The sequence below is a fragment of the Panthera pardus genome, unplaced genomic scaffold (genome assembly GCF_024362965.1).
Source record: "Panthera pardus isolate Hobbes unplaced genomic scaffold, ASM2436296v1 HiC_scaffold_8, whole genome shotgun sequence".
In the NCBI taxonomy this organism is placed as follows: domain Eukaryota; kingdom Metazoa; phylum Chordata; class Mammalia; order Carnivora; family Felidae; genus Panthera; species Panthera pardus.
This window is the reverse complement of record NW_026527013.1, coordinates 143353139-143370613: the sequence shown is the minus strand read 5'-3', so window position 1 is coordinate 143370613 and position 17475 is coordinate 143353139. Positions and strand designations below refer to the sequence as shown.

Genomic DNA, 17475 nt, shown 5'->3' with positions numbered 1-17475 from the left:
CCTTGCCATCTCCATCTTTAGTAGTTTAGTTTGGACTCTTATCTCTTACCTACACTATTGTATTAGTCTTGTAACTGACCTCCTCTCTAATCTGTCTTCCATGCTGCTGTCAGAATTATCTTCCTAAAACACAGATGTGCTGTTACTGTATGTTCCTTACTTGACTGATTTATTCATTCTCAGGTGTCAGCTTGTCACTTCTAAAGAAAGACAACCTAAAGTATGTCTCCCTTGTAGTTCTGTTTCATATTCCTTTCCTACTTGTCATCTAATACAGTTTGTAATTATGCTTATATTTGTGCATTGACTTGTTTAATGTCTGTCTTCCCAGTGGAGAAATTTATGTAAGAGACTGAGTGAGGATAGTTATGTAGACACTGTGCCTAGCACAATACTCGGGACATGGTAATGCTTTAAAAATATTTGTTGAATGAGTGGATGAATGATAGCTTATCAGTATAGGCAAATAGGAGATAGCAAAGGCAGAGAAATTACAGGGTCCTAGAATCTTCTACATCCTCATAGACCGTCTGTAGTTCTAGTTTTTCTGTAATAGTAATGGGCTTCTCCCTTCTGTCTATTGCATTTATTTCCATGAGGATGGGAGTCAACAATTACCCCACACTCACACTAATGCTGATGTGACTGCAGTTGATTTGGGGGCCACTGGGTGGTGGCAGCTAGATTTGTTTACCCGGTATTGATGCATAGGTGGTGCCCTAGGCATGCAGGCAAACAGGTATTTGCTAGGTTGAATTAACCCAGATTCCCTTTTAGCTCCTTGAGTGATGCAAGCCTTTATACCACATGTTAATTAAAGTGTTTATTACTTGTAGGACTAGTTGTATTTGAAATGAGGTGTTTATTTGCCTTTTAAAGATTGAAGATTTCAATTGAACGAACTTTCATTGAATAGAAGCTGAATAAATCATTTGAAAATATTATCTAGGGGTAGGTCAGTAATAATAAGCAAATTAAACTTTTTGTCCACCCTGTGAGGCCTGCCCAGGTTTCAAAGATCAAGGAATTTTATAAGTATTCTTCAGATTTTACTATTTCATAGATTGACCAGCTTCATCCATTCAGTAGGCATATAGAGTTCCTGCCTTGTGTAAGGCGCTGATTTAGGTGCTAGGGTTACAGAGGTAAGAAACAGTTCTTCCTCTTTTTTTTTTTTCTTTCAACATATGAAATTTATTGTCAAAATGGTTTCCATACAACACCCAGTGCTCATCCCAAAAGGTGCCCTCCCCAATACCCATCACCCACCCTCCCCTCCCTCCCACCCCCCATCAACCCTCAGTTTGTTCTCAGTTTTTAAGAGTCTCTCATGCTTCGGCTCTCTCCCACTCTAACCTCTTTTTTTTTTTTTTCCCTTCCGCTCCCCCATGGGTTTCTGTCAAGTTTCTCAGGATCCACATAAGAGTGAAACCATATGGTATCTGTCTTTCTCTGTATGGCTTATTTCACTTAGCATCACACTCTCCAGTTCCATCCACGTTGCTACAAAGGGCCATATTTCGTTCTTTCTCATGGCCACGTAGTACTCCATTGTGTATATAAACCACAATTTCTTTATCCATTCATCAGTTGATGGACATTTAGGCTCTTTCCACAATTTGGCTATTATTGTGAGTGCTGCTGTAAACATTGGAGTACAAGTGCCCCTATGCATCAGTACTCCTGTATCCCTTGGGTAAATTCCTAGCAGTGCTATTGCTGGGTCATAGGGTAGGTCTATTTTTAATTTTTTGAGGAACCTCCACACCGTTTTCCAGAGTGGCTGCACCAGTTTGCATTCCCACCAACAGTGCAAGAGGGTTCCCGTTTCTCCACATCCTTGCCAGCATCTATAGTCTCCTGATTTGTTCATTTTGGCGACTCTGACTGGTGTGAGGTGATATCTGAGTGTGGTTTTGATTTGTATTTCCCTGGTAAGGAGCGACGTTGAGCATCTTTTCATGTGCCTGTTGGCCATCCGGATGTCTTCTTTAGAGAAGTGTCTATTCATGTTTTCTGCCCATTTCTTCACTGGGTTATTTGTTTTTCGGGTGTGGAGTTTGGTGAGCTCTTTATAGATTTTGGATACTAGCCCTTTGTCCGATATGTCATTTGCAAATATCTTTTCCCATTCCGTTGGTTGCCTTTTAGTTTTGTTGGTTGTTTCCTTTGCTGTGCAGAAGCTTTTTATCTTCACAAGGTCCCAGTAATTCATTTTTGCTTTTAATTCCCTTGCCTTTGGGGATGTGTCGAGTAAGAGATTGCTACGGCTGAGGTCAGAGAGGTCTTTTCCTGCTTTCTCCTCTAGGGTTTTGATGGTTTCCTGTCTCACATTCAGGTCCTTTATCCATTTTGAGTTTATTTTTGTGAATGGTGTGAGAAAGTGGTCTAGTTTCAACCTTCTGCGTGTTGCTGTCCCGTTCTCCCAGCACCATTTGTTAAAGAGACTGTCTTTTTTCCATTGGATGTTCTTTCCTGCTTTGTCAAAGATTAGTTGGCCATACGTTTGTGGGTCTCGTTCTGGGGTTTCTATTCTATTCCATTGGTCTATGTGTCTGTTTTTGTGCCACAGTTCTTCCTCTTAAGTATCATAGAAAAGAACAAATTATAAGGATACACAGAAGTGCAATATTAAAGCACACTGAGGAGTTGGGGAAGGCTTTTCATAATTCCTAAATTCATTCTTGAATTGCGTTTTGAAAGAGGCAGAAAAACTTCCAGGTGGGTACAGACACATGAGACCACACGTAGACCAAGGGAAGGAAGATGAGACAGAGTGATGGCCAAGTCAAGAAAGATCTTATGTACCAAGTAAGTAGTTTGAATCAAATTTTCAAGATTAAGGGTAGTTATTGAAGGATTTTAAGCAGGGGTATTTGATAGCATTGAGGAGATTGAATTGGGATAGAGAGTAAGATTTGTGGTGGGGAAATCAAATAGAAGCCACTTTTAGAAATCTAAATAGGAAGTGATAAGGGCCTAAATTTAGGTAAGGCAATGAAACTGAGGAGACAGATATAGACACTATAATTATTTCAGAAGTGTAATTTTCCAGGCAGTGGAGATGAATAAGGAATGTGACTGCCAGGTTTGGGAATATTGGTTGGGCAGGTGGGTCAGTCCATTCTTCAAGGTAGGAAACATAGGAGGAGGAACATTTTCTGGGGAGAAATGTTGAATTAAAGTTTAGATGTGTTGAGTTTGAGATGCTTATGGGACATCTCACTGGAGATGCTTAGTAGGACTAGGAGATACAGACTGGAGGTCAAGAGAGAGATTTGTCCAGAGACTTGAGATTTATGAGTCATTAGTGCACATATATTTTAAGCCATAGGTTATGAAGAGGTTGCAAAGAAGGATAAATACACTCCGCATATCATACTATTTCTCACATTCTGGTTTAGTGTGTAAGTTAGGTTGGTGCCTTTCTATTTCAGTTTTTCATTTGGGAAATGATGTTTGACTAGCACTGATTCTCTGCTCCAACCGCTACCACTCTCCACTGCCATTTATACAGTCTATAATATAACTTATATTTGATATTACTCTAAGAAATGCTGGGTAATTAAATTGTAACACTATTAGGCAATGTGAACGAATTTAGAGGACTTTAAAAAAATCTGTAAGACCTATTTTAAAAGATTATTTTTAGAAAGGAAATAACCTTCTTAAAATAATAAAACAACCTGTTAGTGTTCTGAGACTGAACAAGGTGTGTTTGTTGAGTTCCATACCTTTCATATGTTCGGGATTTGTTTGTGATTTAGTCCCTGTGCTTCTGATCAAGGCAGAAACTATTTCTGAAAACTAGGAGGAAGCCATGTCACTAAACTAACAGAATCTGACATAATCCATATGATAAACTTAATTTAGTATCCACAGCCAGATTCTAAGGGGGAAAATATGCTATTAAATATTGAACAGATGATTGAAATATATTGATTTTATTTTGCCAAGCTACATTTTTTTGGATGGGTCAATATTTAAGATAACAGTTAAAAGCTAGGTCCTGCATTGTCATATATGTTTCTGTGGCCCTCACTGGTTTCTCCCAATTTCTTTTCACTTCTTTCTGAAGGGAGAATCTAACAATGGAACTTTAGATCTTGCCATTTAGATAGCCGCTAGAATTCTCCGCAAGTGGAGGTTTTTGTCCCTTCAGAACTGACATGGAACAATCTGTTTACCTGGCACGGACCAATGGATGTTGAGGAGAGTGTGTAGAATGAGTTTTAAGAAGTCAGCCCTGCTTGGGGCTGAAAGTAATGACGTTGTACTGTAAACCATTTGAGCTGTCCAACTTTTGATTAACTTTTAAAATCTGCCTTTGAAGGGAAGGATTCCTGGGAGACTTTCTGTGTCAGGTTTTAATAGAGTAAATTTATGGATGAGTTAGGACCCTTAAAAACTAAAGTCAATAATAGAAATGCTGACAGACTTGAACTAGAAGAGGACAGCTATAATAAAACAACATTTTATTATAACCTTATAATCTATAGTAAAATGGGGGGGGAACATTTAAAGTTTTCTGTTCTAATGTTTTGAAAATGGTTTCATTTTCTTGTTATTTGAACTTTAATAATGGGCATTAGCATAAACTGAATATCCATGTCAAAACAAGGTACATTGCCATAGCATAGAATTATTTTAAAGTGTTTTTTTTGTAATGTTTATTTTCTTTTTTTGAGAGAGAGAGACAGGGTGAGTAGGGGAGGGGCAGAGAGAGGGAGACATAGAGTCTGAAGCAGACTCCAGGCTCTGAGCTGTCAGCACAGCCTGACGCGGGGCTCGAACCCATGAACCATGAGATCATGACCTGAGCCGAAGTCTGATGCTTAACCGACTGAGCCACCCAGGCGCCCTGTGTAGAATTATTTTAAATCATAAACTTTTAAGACTTGTTTCAAATCTTTTTTTCTAAATAAATTTGTTTCTAAACATTGCTTTTTTTTCAATATACCCATTTTCACCTCAGTAAGTCACTAAAAGATTATTGAATAAAGGTATTTCGGCACTTGAAAGTTTGTAACAAAAATGCAGAGTGGAATAGAATTTTAGAATACATATTGTCTGCACTGAGGACTTCATTTGTTTAATAACCTTTATATTTGTTGATATTCTTTCTTGCCCCGTGCCAACATTTTAGACATTTTGTGTAGAAATTTCTTACAAGATTTATCATGTTACCAAAAACACACCCAGATTCTTTATCCAGAAGATAATGAATACCTTGAAGTTATGCCAAAATTAGTATATTAAGTGGTTAAACATTATTCTCTTAGCTTTACTAGATCACTGGGAGATAGAAGGTAGTGTTTTGCTTTGTTTTGTGTTGTTTTGGCATTCCTTCTGATGCAGTAAAATCCACAGCACTTTATTTCATCTGCTAGCCCCAATTCACAGACTTAATCGATAGAAAAGTAAAACTGGCACCTCTTGATTTCCCGGTTTTGTGTATCTTGGGTGGAGCTGACTCCTAAGTGTGTGAAGGTTGTGATAGGAAATGATGCTAGGTACTTGCAAGAAAATACTGGAAGAGGGTTGCCAAACGTTTTCTCATACCTCAGCGCCCTGCCCTATTAAAAGTTGCATCTAGATGCATAGTGATCTTGTATTTAGCCTGTTCAGTCACTTTTGATACAGTGCTAGTGTGTCGTCACTCCTACGTAGTAGGAGTCTGCAGAGAAAATTTGCCAACCCTGATTCTCACGTGTTTGGCAAAGTTACCATTTAAAATCAAAGTATGATTAAAACTAAATTCATCATCCTACTACGAGCGCCGACTTGGTCCATGCTGCCATCATCTTGTTGCTTATCACACAGGGTTCAAAATCCTCTTTCTTTTGTGACTCTGTTCTTGGCAGCTCCAACCCATGGTGACCTCTTCCTTTGATGAACTCACAACATTTACCTTACCACTTATTATTCACTCTCACCCTGTGTGTTACTATGGCATCATTATTTAGAGTGTGCCCCACGATTAGACTCTAAGCCCTTTGAGGCCCAACAGTTTTTCTCCGCAGCATGTGGGATAATGAATGAACGGATCCCCAGGCCTCTTCCTGTTTTCTGTTCTCCAGCTGTCAGTTTGGGTGTCTTTTCTGTCACCTCTTTGTGTCCTACTTTGGTCTAAACCTTCTATTGCTCTCCTCTTGGCTACTCTGGTTCTGTTAGTATCTTGTTTATGAAGATTATCAATGATTTTGGGAGATTCTTGGGCTAACTTTATGGGAATAGGAGGTGATTTTTCAGCTTTTTTTCTTAGGATCCATTTTTAAACTCTACTGCAAAAATTCTACCTTTTTACAATTATTTTTAATATTTGTTCATTTATCAAGTATATTCTAGGAGTCTATATCTTGGAAGCCATAGTTTAGATATATAAAAAAGGAGGATTAACCTGAAAGAAAGAAGAGAAACATTGTTGCCAAACAGAAAGTTTATTCTCAGACTCTTTTGCTTGCTATGTTGCCTTTTTTTTTTTTTTTTTTATAGCCTCATGGGAACAGAGCAGGCGGAAGTGTAAGTAATTACAATATTGTGTTATATAAGTCACTGCAAAGTAAGGCTTATAGTTATTTTTTTTTTTTAGCCACCTGGCATTTTGTATATGCTGTTTTTTGAGCCATAATTCTGTTGAATTGCAGATGGGGACTCTAGAGATTTAGCATACCCTCATTCTAAAGTGGAAAAAGTTGAGGTAAGTGGTTGCACAAGGTCACATGTGTAGTTAATGAAGAATTCAGGAATAGAGGCCAGCTATCTCTTAAAGATTAGTAGGTAATGACACATACATGTAAAAAAAAAAAATAACAAAATGTACTATGAGGTGTTCTGTGAAAGGTAAGTTTTCTTCCTATCCCATCTCTCATTCTCTACCCCAGAGTCAAATTACCAGTTTCTTGGGCTTTCAAGAGCTGTCCTATGTACATATAACCATATAAATGTATACCTTCCCCTTTATGCAAATGGTAGCATGTTTGTATACACTTTTCTGTACCTTGCTTTTTCCCCCCACTTTTTCACATGGCAGTATGTCTGAATTTTGTGGACACTGGATATTTTTATTCTTTGATCCATGAACTTTCATGTTACTATATTGTCTATCATTTAAACAAATAGTTTTTGTTCATATGAATGGACAAATTATTAAATCATTTTTTGTTTCTAGTATACATTGAGTTTCTTATGTGACCATAATGTAGTATTTCACATTGCTTTCAGAAAGAGATCATGGTTATTGATTTATTTTATGGTATATGTTGAAGTTAAAAGATAAGTGAAATATATATAATAATTATTACTGCTAGTTACCAATAACAGCTAATTAGGAAATTTTCATTTGAAAAAGAAGTGACAGGTACAGTTTTCAGGGAAATGATCTACCTTTAGACTTGTATAAAAATCTTTCTGGTATGTACAAAAATCTTTCTCAGTGCCAGTGAAAGGCAATGATGTTATAAATACCAAACCACAAATGTTTATTTTCTAAATTTTTAAATACCTTTTTTTCCATTTTTTAGAAAGATTTTATTTGTAAGTAGTTTCTATACCCAACATGGGACTTGAGCTCACAACCACAAAATCAAGAGTTGCATGCTTCACCGACTGAGCCAGCCAGGCGCCCCTATTTTCTGAATTTTTAAATCTCCAACCTCATATGCAAATAACAGAAATAATTTTTCATTTGTTTCTCAAAATGGATTGTAACTATATGTGTTAATCTTGATATGACTCATGATCATCTGTATAAAAATGTCTTCTTAATTTTGATCATTCTGGGTTTCTCTTGGCTAACTTATGTATCAGTGCAATTATTGCTTTATTTGTTAGAGATTAATGGGGCCTAAAGAACTCCTTGATTTTAGATCTTTTCAACCAAACCATATCACAAAAGGCAAACCCACTAAAAAAAAATGTGTCCCATGCCAGATGTCCATGATAGGATTTATAGAGGTTAAGTATTTATATTTGGATTTTACTTTAGATAGACAGTAATCCTGCATTCTCCCTAAAGGTGGCAGTACTTCTCAATGCATTGTTTACTGAGTAATTCTGTTTGAAAACAGTATTAATTATAATTCCATTACTGATTGGAAAAAAGTTAATCATACTAAAAGTATATTTTCGTAATACTTTCACAATAGTTAAGATTCAGTAGTAGAACAAATAAGATCGTAGTTTTGAGGTTTATAGCATTAGTGCAGCTTTTGTGTGTATTATCTTCAAACTGGACAGTTCTAATTGCATTCTGACTTTGGAATTCTTGGTGTAAGATTGAGAGCTAAAGTCTTGTCAAAAATTGTGATTAAGTCGTGGTAGAACCTTGCTATATTTCTAGGTCTCTCTTCTATGGAGATACTATCAGGAAACAAAAACTGACAAAACACCCCAAACAAAAACCAGAACCCTTAAATAACTGTGTATTGTGTGAGACATGGGAATTTTTTTTTTTTAGTGGTTTTTTTTTTTATTTTAAGAAAGAGCACACACAAGTTGGGGAGGGGCAGAAAGAGAGAGAGAGAGAGAGAGAGAGAGAGAGAGAGAATTTCAAGCAGGCTTCACACTCAGCCTGCTGCAGGGCTTGATCCCACAACCTTGGGATAATGACCTGAGCCAAAATCAAGAGGGGGATGCTCAACTGACTGAGCCATCCAGGCACCTGGGAAATGTTTTGATATTTATTGTTTGGTATAAATTTATATGTCTATATTTTACTTGAATTTTTTTCCTTAGGTGGCTAACTTCTTTTAACAAGTGAAATAAATACTTATTGGTGCTACTAAAAAAAAACAATCTTGGGGCACCTGGGTGGCTCAGTTGGTTGAGCTTCTGACTCCTGATTTTGGCTCAAGTCACGATCCCAGGGTCATGGGATCAAGCCCCATGTCAGGCTCCACACTGAGTGTGGAGCCTGCTTAAGATTCTCTCCCTCTCTCTCTTTCTCTCTCTCTGCCCCTCTCCCTTGCTTGCACTCTCTCTCTCTCTCTGTCTCTAAATCAGTCAATCCTCAATCTTGAGCCTTTTCTGCTGTAAAAACAAAGCTCTGAATTCACAAGGTGGTGCCCTGGAGTCTGGAGAAACACTATGTTTTGTCCTCCTTTTTCCATCATTTTCATTCCTAAATGGTTCGTGTGTGCGCACATGCGCGTGCGCTGTATGCATGTGCACGTGTATGTGTTTAGTATGTGTTCGAAATCACATAGCATTGTAGTTTGAAGATGGTGAACAAGAGATAGAGCAGGCCAGCCTCCCCTCCAGGCCTCACAGGTCACTTTGACATGGCTATTACTTTCTAAGGCTGGCCTTGATTATTGGTTGATCTAGCAAGGTGACTGGGTGCTAGAGAACTGTGTCATCTAACGAGCCTCCTAGATACTGGTGTATAAATATTACAGTGCTAGTTTTTTAATTTGCAGGGAGAGGTATCAGACGCACTGGCTTCTCATGTTTATGGCTCATGTATTTTCTCCAAACAGGCAAATCTACAGTCTACTAAATTGTAATCAGAAGGTTGCTTGATGGGCATTGAGTCAGCTCACAGTGACCCAGATCAGCAAGTTCTGGTAGTGTGATGCATTCATCTTTCCCAAGGAGTATATTTGCCACTCAGACCAGATGTTCAAATTTCAGAGCATCCTTTTTACTAGACCAGGCTGCAGACAGATGGCCAGCTTTTGATTTCTTGGTTTCTTTTCTTACATAGTTACCATGGACTATCTCCTTTAGCACATTTTTTTCCATTGGAGTTTAATAAATTTGCATTAATACCTATAAAACACTTAGCCCAGTGCCTGGCATACAGTAATTAAATAATAACTAATATTAATAAGTATAACTGGTGTTGAGTTCAGGTCACATTGATACTTGTAATATCAAAGTCGGTCTTTTGGGCCATTTCTTTAGATGACTGATCTGTCTCATCTTTTACACTTTGAGCTATTTTCATTCTTTATTCTTTAAGTCTTTTAACTCCTTAATTTCATTTACCCTTAATATGGAATCCATCAGCTAATTAGGACAATCCTTTTTAGCTCTGAATGACTTTGCTACCATTTTGTTTTTGAGACTTTCTTTTTCAAGTTTCAGTTTTTTGCTCCCAAATACCTCATTCTCCACAGTTCCCCATCTGCAATGTGAGTCTATTAAAAGAGATGATCTTCAAGTTACTGCTTAGCTCTAGAATATGTATAATTTTATATCTTATTTGAACAGATGATGTTTCAGTTATAGCCCTTTCCCTCTAATCATGCTTACCTTCATTTCAAGCTCTGCTTAAATTCTTTCTCATAGAACGTAAAGTTATTTTGAAAATGGTAGCAGCATCTGGATTCTTAGAATAGCAGGATTGCCATGGAATTGGGAGGTAATGGTTGAAAACCCAGAGGGAGAGGTATGATGGTGGTGAATTCAGCAGTTGACAGCGACGTCACAGGTAGGACGCACAGCTGGCGAATCAAAATGTTTTGTATGGAAATGGGTACAGAAAGGAACAGATGAGTTGGTCACTGCAGCAACAATGAGCGTTGTCAGCCTTCCCCTCTCCATCCATCTGGGGATCAGTTATTCTTTTAAGAGTGGCGGAATGATGTAGGAAAACAGTGGAGACATTGCCATAGCTTTTTCTGGTATTCGTAAAAATACAGATTATGGTGCATTTTTGAAGCTGGTGGTCTCAGAACCACACTTGGAGCCAACGGTCCTGGGTAGTTACTGTTGTGGGAGTTCAGAAAGTGGAGAGATCACTTCAGACTGTAATGATCAGGGAAAGCTCGTCGGGAGTGGCTTTGGTCTGGGTCTTGAGGGGTGGAAAGTGTTTGAATAGACGTAAGGAGGGAGAAAACATTTTTTTTGATGGGTGAAATGCCAAGAACAAAAGCATAGAGGTGAGAAATAATCATACATGATAGGGGAGTGGAGTGGTATAGAGTTTCTTAAATATGGTCCATGAAAGAGAATTGAAGCAGTGCTTCTGTCAAATACCACTAACTCCAGAATTAGAAGAAAACGGATGCTCTGCCATTTTTGTTCAGCATGCAACTGGATAAACTATTGATGCCTCTCAGTGCATCAAGCTTCACGTTTTCATGTGCTCCCTGATGCCCTCAAGAAAGAATTCCGTTTTAGGACCCTTTTTGGAAATTGGAAAGACTGTCAACGGTTTCAAAATAATCCTGTCTTTCTCTCTCTCTAATATTCAAATGGAAGAAAAAAAAAATACTAGCACTCTGAGGGCAAATGTGCACCCATCATATCAGGCATACGTCATGGTTTTCCTGCTTTGATGAGGGAAGGCTAGCCACACGTGACTGTGTCTCATTACTTTCCGTATCAGCTGCTGTCACTACCTTTCCAACAGGTACTACCAAGAAATAGGAACAGAATATGATGTTTTTCTCTACTAGGCAGAGGTTTGCTGCCTTTCAAGAGGTCTTAATTTAATTTGAAAGCAGGGGAAATAACATTACTTGACTCTAGGTTGAAAGCCTTGGAGGAGGGGTTCGTGGGTGGCTCAGTCAGTTAAGCGTCTGACTGTTGGTTTTGGCTCAGGTCATGATATCACGGTTGGTGAGTTTGAGCCCCGCATGGGGCTCTGCACTGGCAGTGAATAGCCTGCTTGGGATTCTTTCTCCTTTTCTCTCTGCCCCTCCCACTCTCTCTCTAATAAATAAACTTAAAAAAAAAATTTTTTTTAAAGTGTTGGAGGAATTTAGTGTTGCAGTACAGAGGTAACCTTAACCTGACAAAGCGTTCTTTGGAATTCTGCTTGGGTTCTGTGTACCTTTGGGATTCAAAGATTTCACTGCTTGTTGCCATGGAGAAAAAAGTTCTAACTGATTATCAAAGAAGACGTACGTGTTGCTGTATCAAAGACCATATCATAATTTTACTTCAATAAGCCAAATATAATTGAAATTTACTACTGAGCAGTTAGAAGCTTTTAAATTAATTTTCTCCAGGAAGCCATTTTTCTTTTACGAAAAATAACAATATGAGGGAGGTATAATCCTTTGTAAATATTGTTCTTTATACATTGCTTATGTTCAGGAAATCAGTCTCCAGTGCAGTGAAATAAAGTATATGGTGTATGTATTTCTGTGCATAATTCTGGAGGACAAAGCCCATATCTTTAATCAGAATCTCAGACTGGTCTTTGATTTTCCTGAAAGGCTAAGAACTAATAATTTAGCTAGTGTGAAGACAGTGGGATGCTGTGGATGAATCTGAGCAAAGGAATCATGGGAAATTAGAAAGCTCATGCGAAGAATGTGAGAAATAAAGCTTTGGCAGGACTGAAGGGTGATATAGGGATTCAGATTAGGTCCAGGGTCTGAGTTATCCTAATAATCTGAAGGCAGTTTTCTAGATAGAGCTTCTCAAAGGTAGGAACCCTCAGTAATCTTTTGGTCTTAGTGTCTAAGCACAGTACTGAGACAAACAGTACTCAAAAATGTCAAATTAAATAGACTCACTATATGGAGAGTGAAAGACGATAGCACCAAAAATAAATGCTCTTGCGTATCTGTATTCAATCCTGTTTATGGTAACTGATTTGGTGAAAAATAAGGTTTTTGGAGAAGAAATGCTTTATTAAAAAGCTCATAAACCATCTTTTTGTTCAGGAACAGTTAGTTAATACAAACTTTTTGGCCTCTCAGGATTTGTTCTCTGTAAATTTTATTTCTGAAAATCTTTTACTAAAAGTATGCCTCTAGACATGATAATTTTATCCAGTACCTTTAGAGAGAAGGAAACTTGCAGTATGGTGTGGTTGAGTAGGTCATCACTGATTTAAGCACTATTGTAATAAACATCTAAACTTGGATTTGTTCATCATTAAGTAAAATCAACCTGACAACTCTGAGGTCACTTCGGCTTAAAATATCACTGGAACTTCTCTCTCTTAAAAATAAATAAACATTAAAAAAAATTTTTTTTAAAAGGGGCACCTGGGTGGCTCAGTCGGTTAAACGTCCTACTTTGGTTCAGGTCATGATCTCACAGTTTGTGGGTGCAAGCCCCGCGTCGGGCTCTGTGCTGACAGCTCAGGGCCTGGAGCCTGCTTCAGATTTTGTGTCTCCCTCTCTCTCTCTCTCTCTCTCTGCCCCTTCCCCGCTCACACTCTGTCTCTATCTTTTAAAAATAAAAAAACATTTAAAAAAATTAAAAATATCTTTGGAACTTATAATGTATCTTGTATCAAATTAACAACACAGCCCTGGAATCCCACCCCTATATTATATTAATATAATTTTATGGTCATCTTTATGCATTTTCCTGGGACAAGGTTTAGCAAAAACCAGGCTTCCTAGGTATTAATGACCGCTAAAAATTTAAATGTATTATATTGGAAGACCAAGATGTTTAGACTAGTTCATTGTAACATTTTAATTTGGCTCCCACTAAGTTCTTTGAAGTCAAGGAGACAATGATTGAATATGTTGTTAAAACGTTGGTATTCTGTAAAACATTTGTTCCAAAAATATAATTGTTTTTTTCTGTTTTTAGTAAACTTTGTGTTCCCAAGTCTAACAAACCAAATTAGGTTTGTTAGAAACCCAGAAAGCTTTTTTCCCTCCTTTTTTTCTGAAGTAGAAATGATTACTAGAGTAAAATAAGGTATAACTTCACAAAAGACACTGCTTATGGTTAACTGCGTAATATTTAAGAGACAAGCTGCTTTGTAATACTCTGATGTACTCAGTACCTTTCAGGGAGATAAACTACTGGGGACCATCCATTCATTCTTAAAACCTGATGTCCACTAGTTTTCTAAACAATACGATTCTTTTCAGAAATTTGACTTGGGAGAAAGAATGGGAACATAAGAAGGGAATAAAGTTTTATTAAGTGTATTGTTTATTATAAAAATATGCTTATTGTATACAATTTGGGAAGCATATCAAGATTACCTGCGGCCTCATCACCTGGAGATGACCATTTGGGGTTTTTGTCTCCATTATTTTATACACGTGTGGTGTGCTGTGTATGTACACACATAAGTATACACCTCTCCACACACATTACAAATGGGGATGAGAACTGATTTTTTCATTCCGTCTAGTATAAATACTTTCCCATGTGATCAGGTATTATTTCCCAGCATTATTTTGATAGGCTAATATCTACTCTAAGAAAGAGTATAATCCGACTGACATCTTACTGTTGGATATAGGATAGTTCCCGTTTTTCTTTAAATTTTTTCTTTAATTTTCTTCGCCTTTGGTTTTGTTGTTTTTTTTTTCCTGTTGTAGATACTGTACTGAACGCCCTGTATGGAAATTTTGTACGTATTCATAATTGTTCCTTAGGGGAAAATTCTAAAACGAGAATCGGGTCAAAGTACGAAACGATTTAAGGGTTTTGATACGTTTTCTCTGATTGCTAAAACACATACGCGACTTCAGCCGGAGGCCGTTTTCCTCCGAGCGACACAGGTTTCTGGGCGTCTGCGGGACAGACAACCTGTTGGGCGGAAACGGCATCGCGCGGAGTTCGGGTTTGCGGCGCCCGGATTAGCTGGGAGGAGCCGGCGCGTGTGTCCCGTTTCTAACCGGCGTGTCTTTGTCTTTCTCCATGGGGACCGCTGCCGCCCGTGCGGGCCGAAGCCTCGGGAAGCCGTCGCCCCGCAGCGCCGCCGCCCTGCGCCCGGCCGCCCCGGGGAGCCGCTGCCCGCCCGCGGGCGCCGTCACCACGCGCCAGGCCGCCGCCAGCTGCCGCGCCAAGCTCCGCGGCGGCGCCGCCCGGGAGCGCCAGCACGCCGCCCGCGGCCTCGGGAAGCCCGCGCCGCCGTGAGCGCCGCCGCCCGGCCACCGGCGGGACCACGCCGGCGCTCCGCACCGCCCGAGGACCTCAGGCGCCCCCGCCGCGTCCCGCCTTCTTCCCCGCGCGCCCTGCAGACCGTCCCGGGCTCGGGCAAGTCCGCTCCGACGGCAGCGAACTCCGCGGTGTGCTCAGCTGTTCGCAGACCTCCCTTCACCCGCTCGCTGTGACCGAACCTGGCTCGCCTCGCAACTCTTGCCCACGAAGCCCCTCAGGAGGACCGTGTGCCTTAGGGCCGGCGGGTCGGGAGGTTGGCCTCCTTGCTAGTCTTTGCTGCTCTCCGAGCGTAACTTCCTCATCCTGCCAAAACCCCGGCTTTTTTTTTTTTTTTTTTTTTTTTTTTTTTTAAGAATCTTCCCACTGGACGGTAGCAACCTCTTTCCCTCCTTGTAATTTATCCACTTCCTAGGCAGTTTCTTTCGTTATTAGTTCTTCAAAGGCCAGCTCCCGCTTTAGTCTTCTTCACCTCAAATCCTATCATCAACAAGCTCCTCCCCACCCCTGCCCCACTGTCTGCCAGAGATTGGTTTAGTGAGTGTGCAAATCCCCGATGACTGCGGGGTCACCGACACAGTCTGGAGTGTGTAATGCGTAACTGTGGTTGAACTCGAACTCCAACATCCCTGTAACTTCCCTCCTCGTAACTTCATCCCCAGTGACCATTTCTTCCCCTAGGAATCAGTCCTTGCCCCCATGGTTCTAGACTGCATCCCGGGAGATCCACGACCGGGTTTGCACTGAAGCCATGCTCCTCCTGGCTACTCCCAGTCCCTAACTGAGCCTCGTGTGGGTATTAGTGATGGTCCATTCATGTGACATGCAGGACTCCTCTAAGGAGCAACTTTGTCTCGGGGACTCCTCAGCAGCCTGGTTGAACTTTCTTAGAACCGGGATGCGTGCAGTCTAAGGCTCTTCTTGCTGGATCCCCTTCTCCTTTCATAGGTGTCAGACTTGCATTATGGTATGAAGTCCTTCCCCTCCCTGCTCCTGTTTCCTTACCTTTCTCCTTCACAGATGTCCCCTCAATAAAACTCTTGCAAATTGAAGCCTGCCTTGGTGTCTGCTTCTAGAAGGACCTGAGCTAACAGGTTCTCAGACATTCCACTCTGATCATCTTCCTATCCTTCTGGATCCCTTGTTTACTGACAGCTAATTCATTAACTTCATTTTCCCCACTATCAGCCCCTGTTCTAGATTCACTTCCTTCCTTGTCTAGCCTGGATGCCACGGTCCATCATTATAATCCTTGAAATATAGTGCTCTCAGCAATCTTTAACCTCAATTTCTTCCAATTTACTTTCCCTGTAAACTCCCAGCTCTGGACAAACTTTACCATCTGCCTTCCATGGGCTTTATTGGGACAACCGAACATTTTCTTTAAGAAAATCACACAATGCAGTTAGTTTCACTTTCAACTCATGATTTCCAACCTCAAATTGGTGCTGTTGTTCCCACTGTAGTTTCAGTTTCCCACTTCTAATGCATATACCTTTTCATCTCTCCTCAAATTTTCTGATCCCTTCCTACCTGTTTACTTCAAACTTCCCTTGGAAAAGAGAAGATACTGCATAAAAACCTCCTCATCTTCCCGCCACAAAACCCTCCTACCCTCCAACCTCCCAACCCAGCTGCCTTGGTAACCTCCTCCTTCCTTTTGTGACTATGGAGGAAATTTCAAATTCCAGCCCCTCTTCTTGTGCTCTGGATCCCATTCCCTGTCGCCTTTCCAACGACTTTTCTCCTTAGGTTTTCCCCTTTCTCTCTTCTACATCATCAGTCCCTGTCTTGAATGGATCATTCTCATCTCCCTGCAGACATGTTCCAGCGTCCTCAATCTAAACCACGTCTTTCCCACCAATAGCCATTTCTCAGCTCTCCTTCGTAACCAAACTCTGTGGAGTTATCTTTATATATTGTCTTCATCTAATCTTCCAATTGCTTTCAATCCACAATGTGACTCCCCTTGCCCCACCACTGAAAGTGTCCTTGTGAAGATTACCAGTCACTTCCGTGTTATCCTAACAAAGGAGGATACCTTTCTGTCCTCACCTTGACCACTCTCTGCTTTTTAAATGTTCTGTCTTCCTATCCAAGGCACTGTTGTCTCCTGGTTTTCCTCCTCCTTCACTGATCAGTGTTATACTTCTTCTGCCAGGCTTTGAGAAGTTGAGGTCTCTCACCTCCATTCAGCTCCCTCTTTTCTTTCCATGTACTTTCTCAGGACAGTCTTAACAATTTCCATCCATTTAAGTACTGTCTTTGTGCTAAAGGTTTCAACTTTGTTTCCCCCCTTGACCTGTAAATTCTAGACTCTTTCTAATTGTTTGCTTAATATCTTCCTTTGGATGACTCAGATCTTTCAAACTTAACATGTCCAAAATCTAATTCCTCATTCTCATCCCAAACCTGTTTCCTCTCACCTTCTCTATTACAGTAAGTAGCACCGCCGTCCAACAACCAAGCTCGAAACCTAGGAGTCATCCTTGATTCTTTGATGACTTCTTTTTTACATCAAATAGGCCAGCATAATCTATGAGCTTCATCTCCAAAATACACCTTTAATCTGTCTGCTTCTTTCCATTTTCAATGCTATTATTTAATCCTGATGAGTATTTTTTCTCACTTGATTACTGTGATAGCCAGTCATACCTA

The 17475-nt window shown here is 39.9% G+C and overlaps 1 protein-coding gene across 7 annotated transcripts in view; it reads left to right on the top strand.

The window, feature by feature from the left end:
- Positions 1 to 15869, top strand: part of ZNF800 (zinc finger protein 800) — a 159855-nt gene extending 143986 nt beyond the window's left edge. For 6 of the 7 annotated variants that reach the window (XM_053898023.1, XM_053898022.1, XM_019452630.2 and 3 more), the window contains one exon: positions 14610 to 15869. In XM_053898023.1, coding sequence (XP_053753998.1) covers positions 14610 to 14796 — 187 coding nt within the window. In that variant the 3' untranslated portion in view covers positions 14797 to 15869. Of the gene's footprint in view, positions 1 to 6647; positions 7174 to 14609 lie in introns of those variants that run through there. The other variant, XM_019452633.2, reaches the window with a different exon arrangement.
- The last annotated feature ends 1606 nt before the right edge of the window (positions 15870 to 17475 follow it).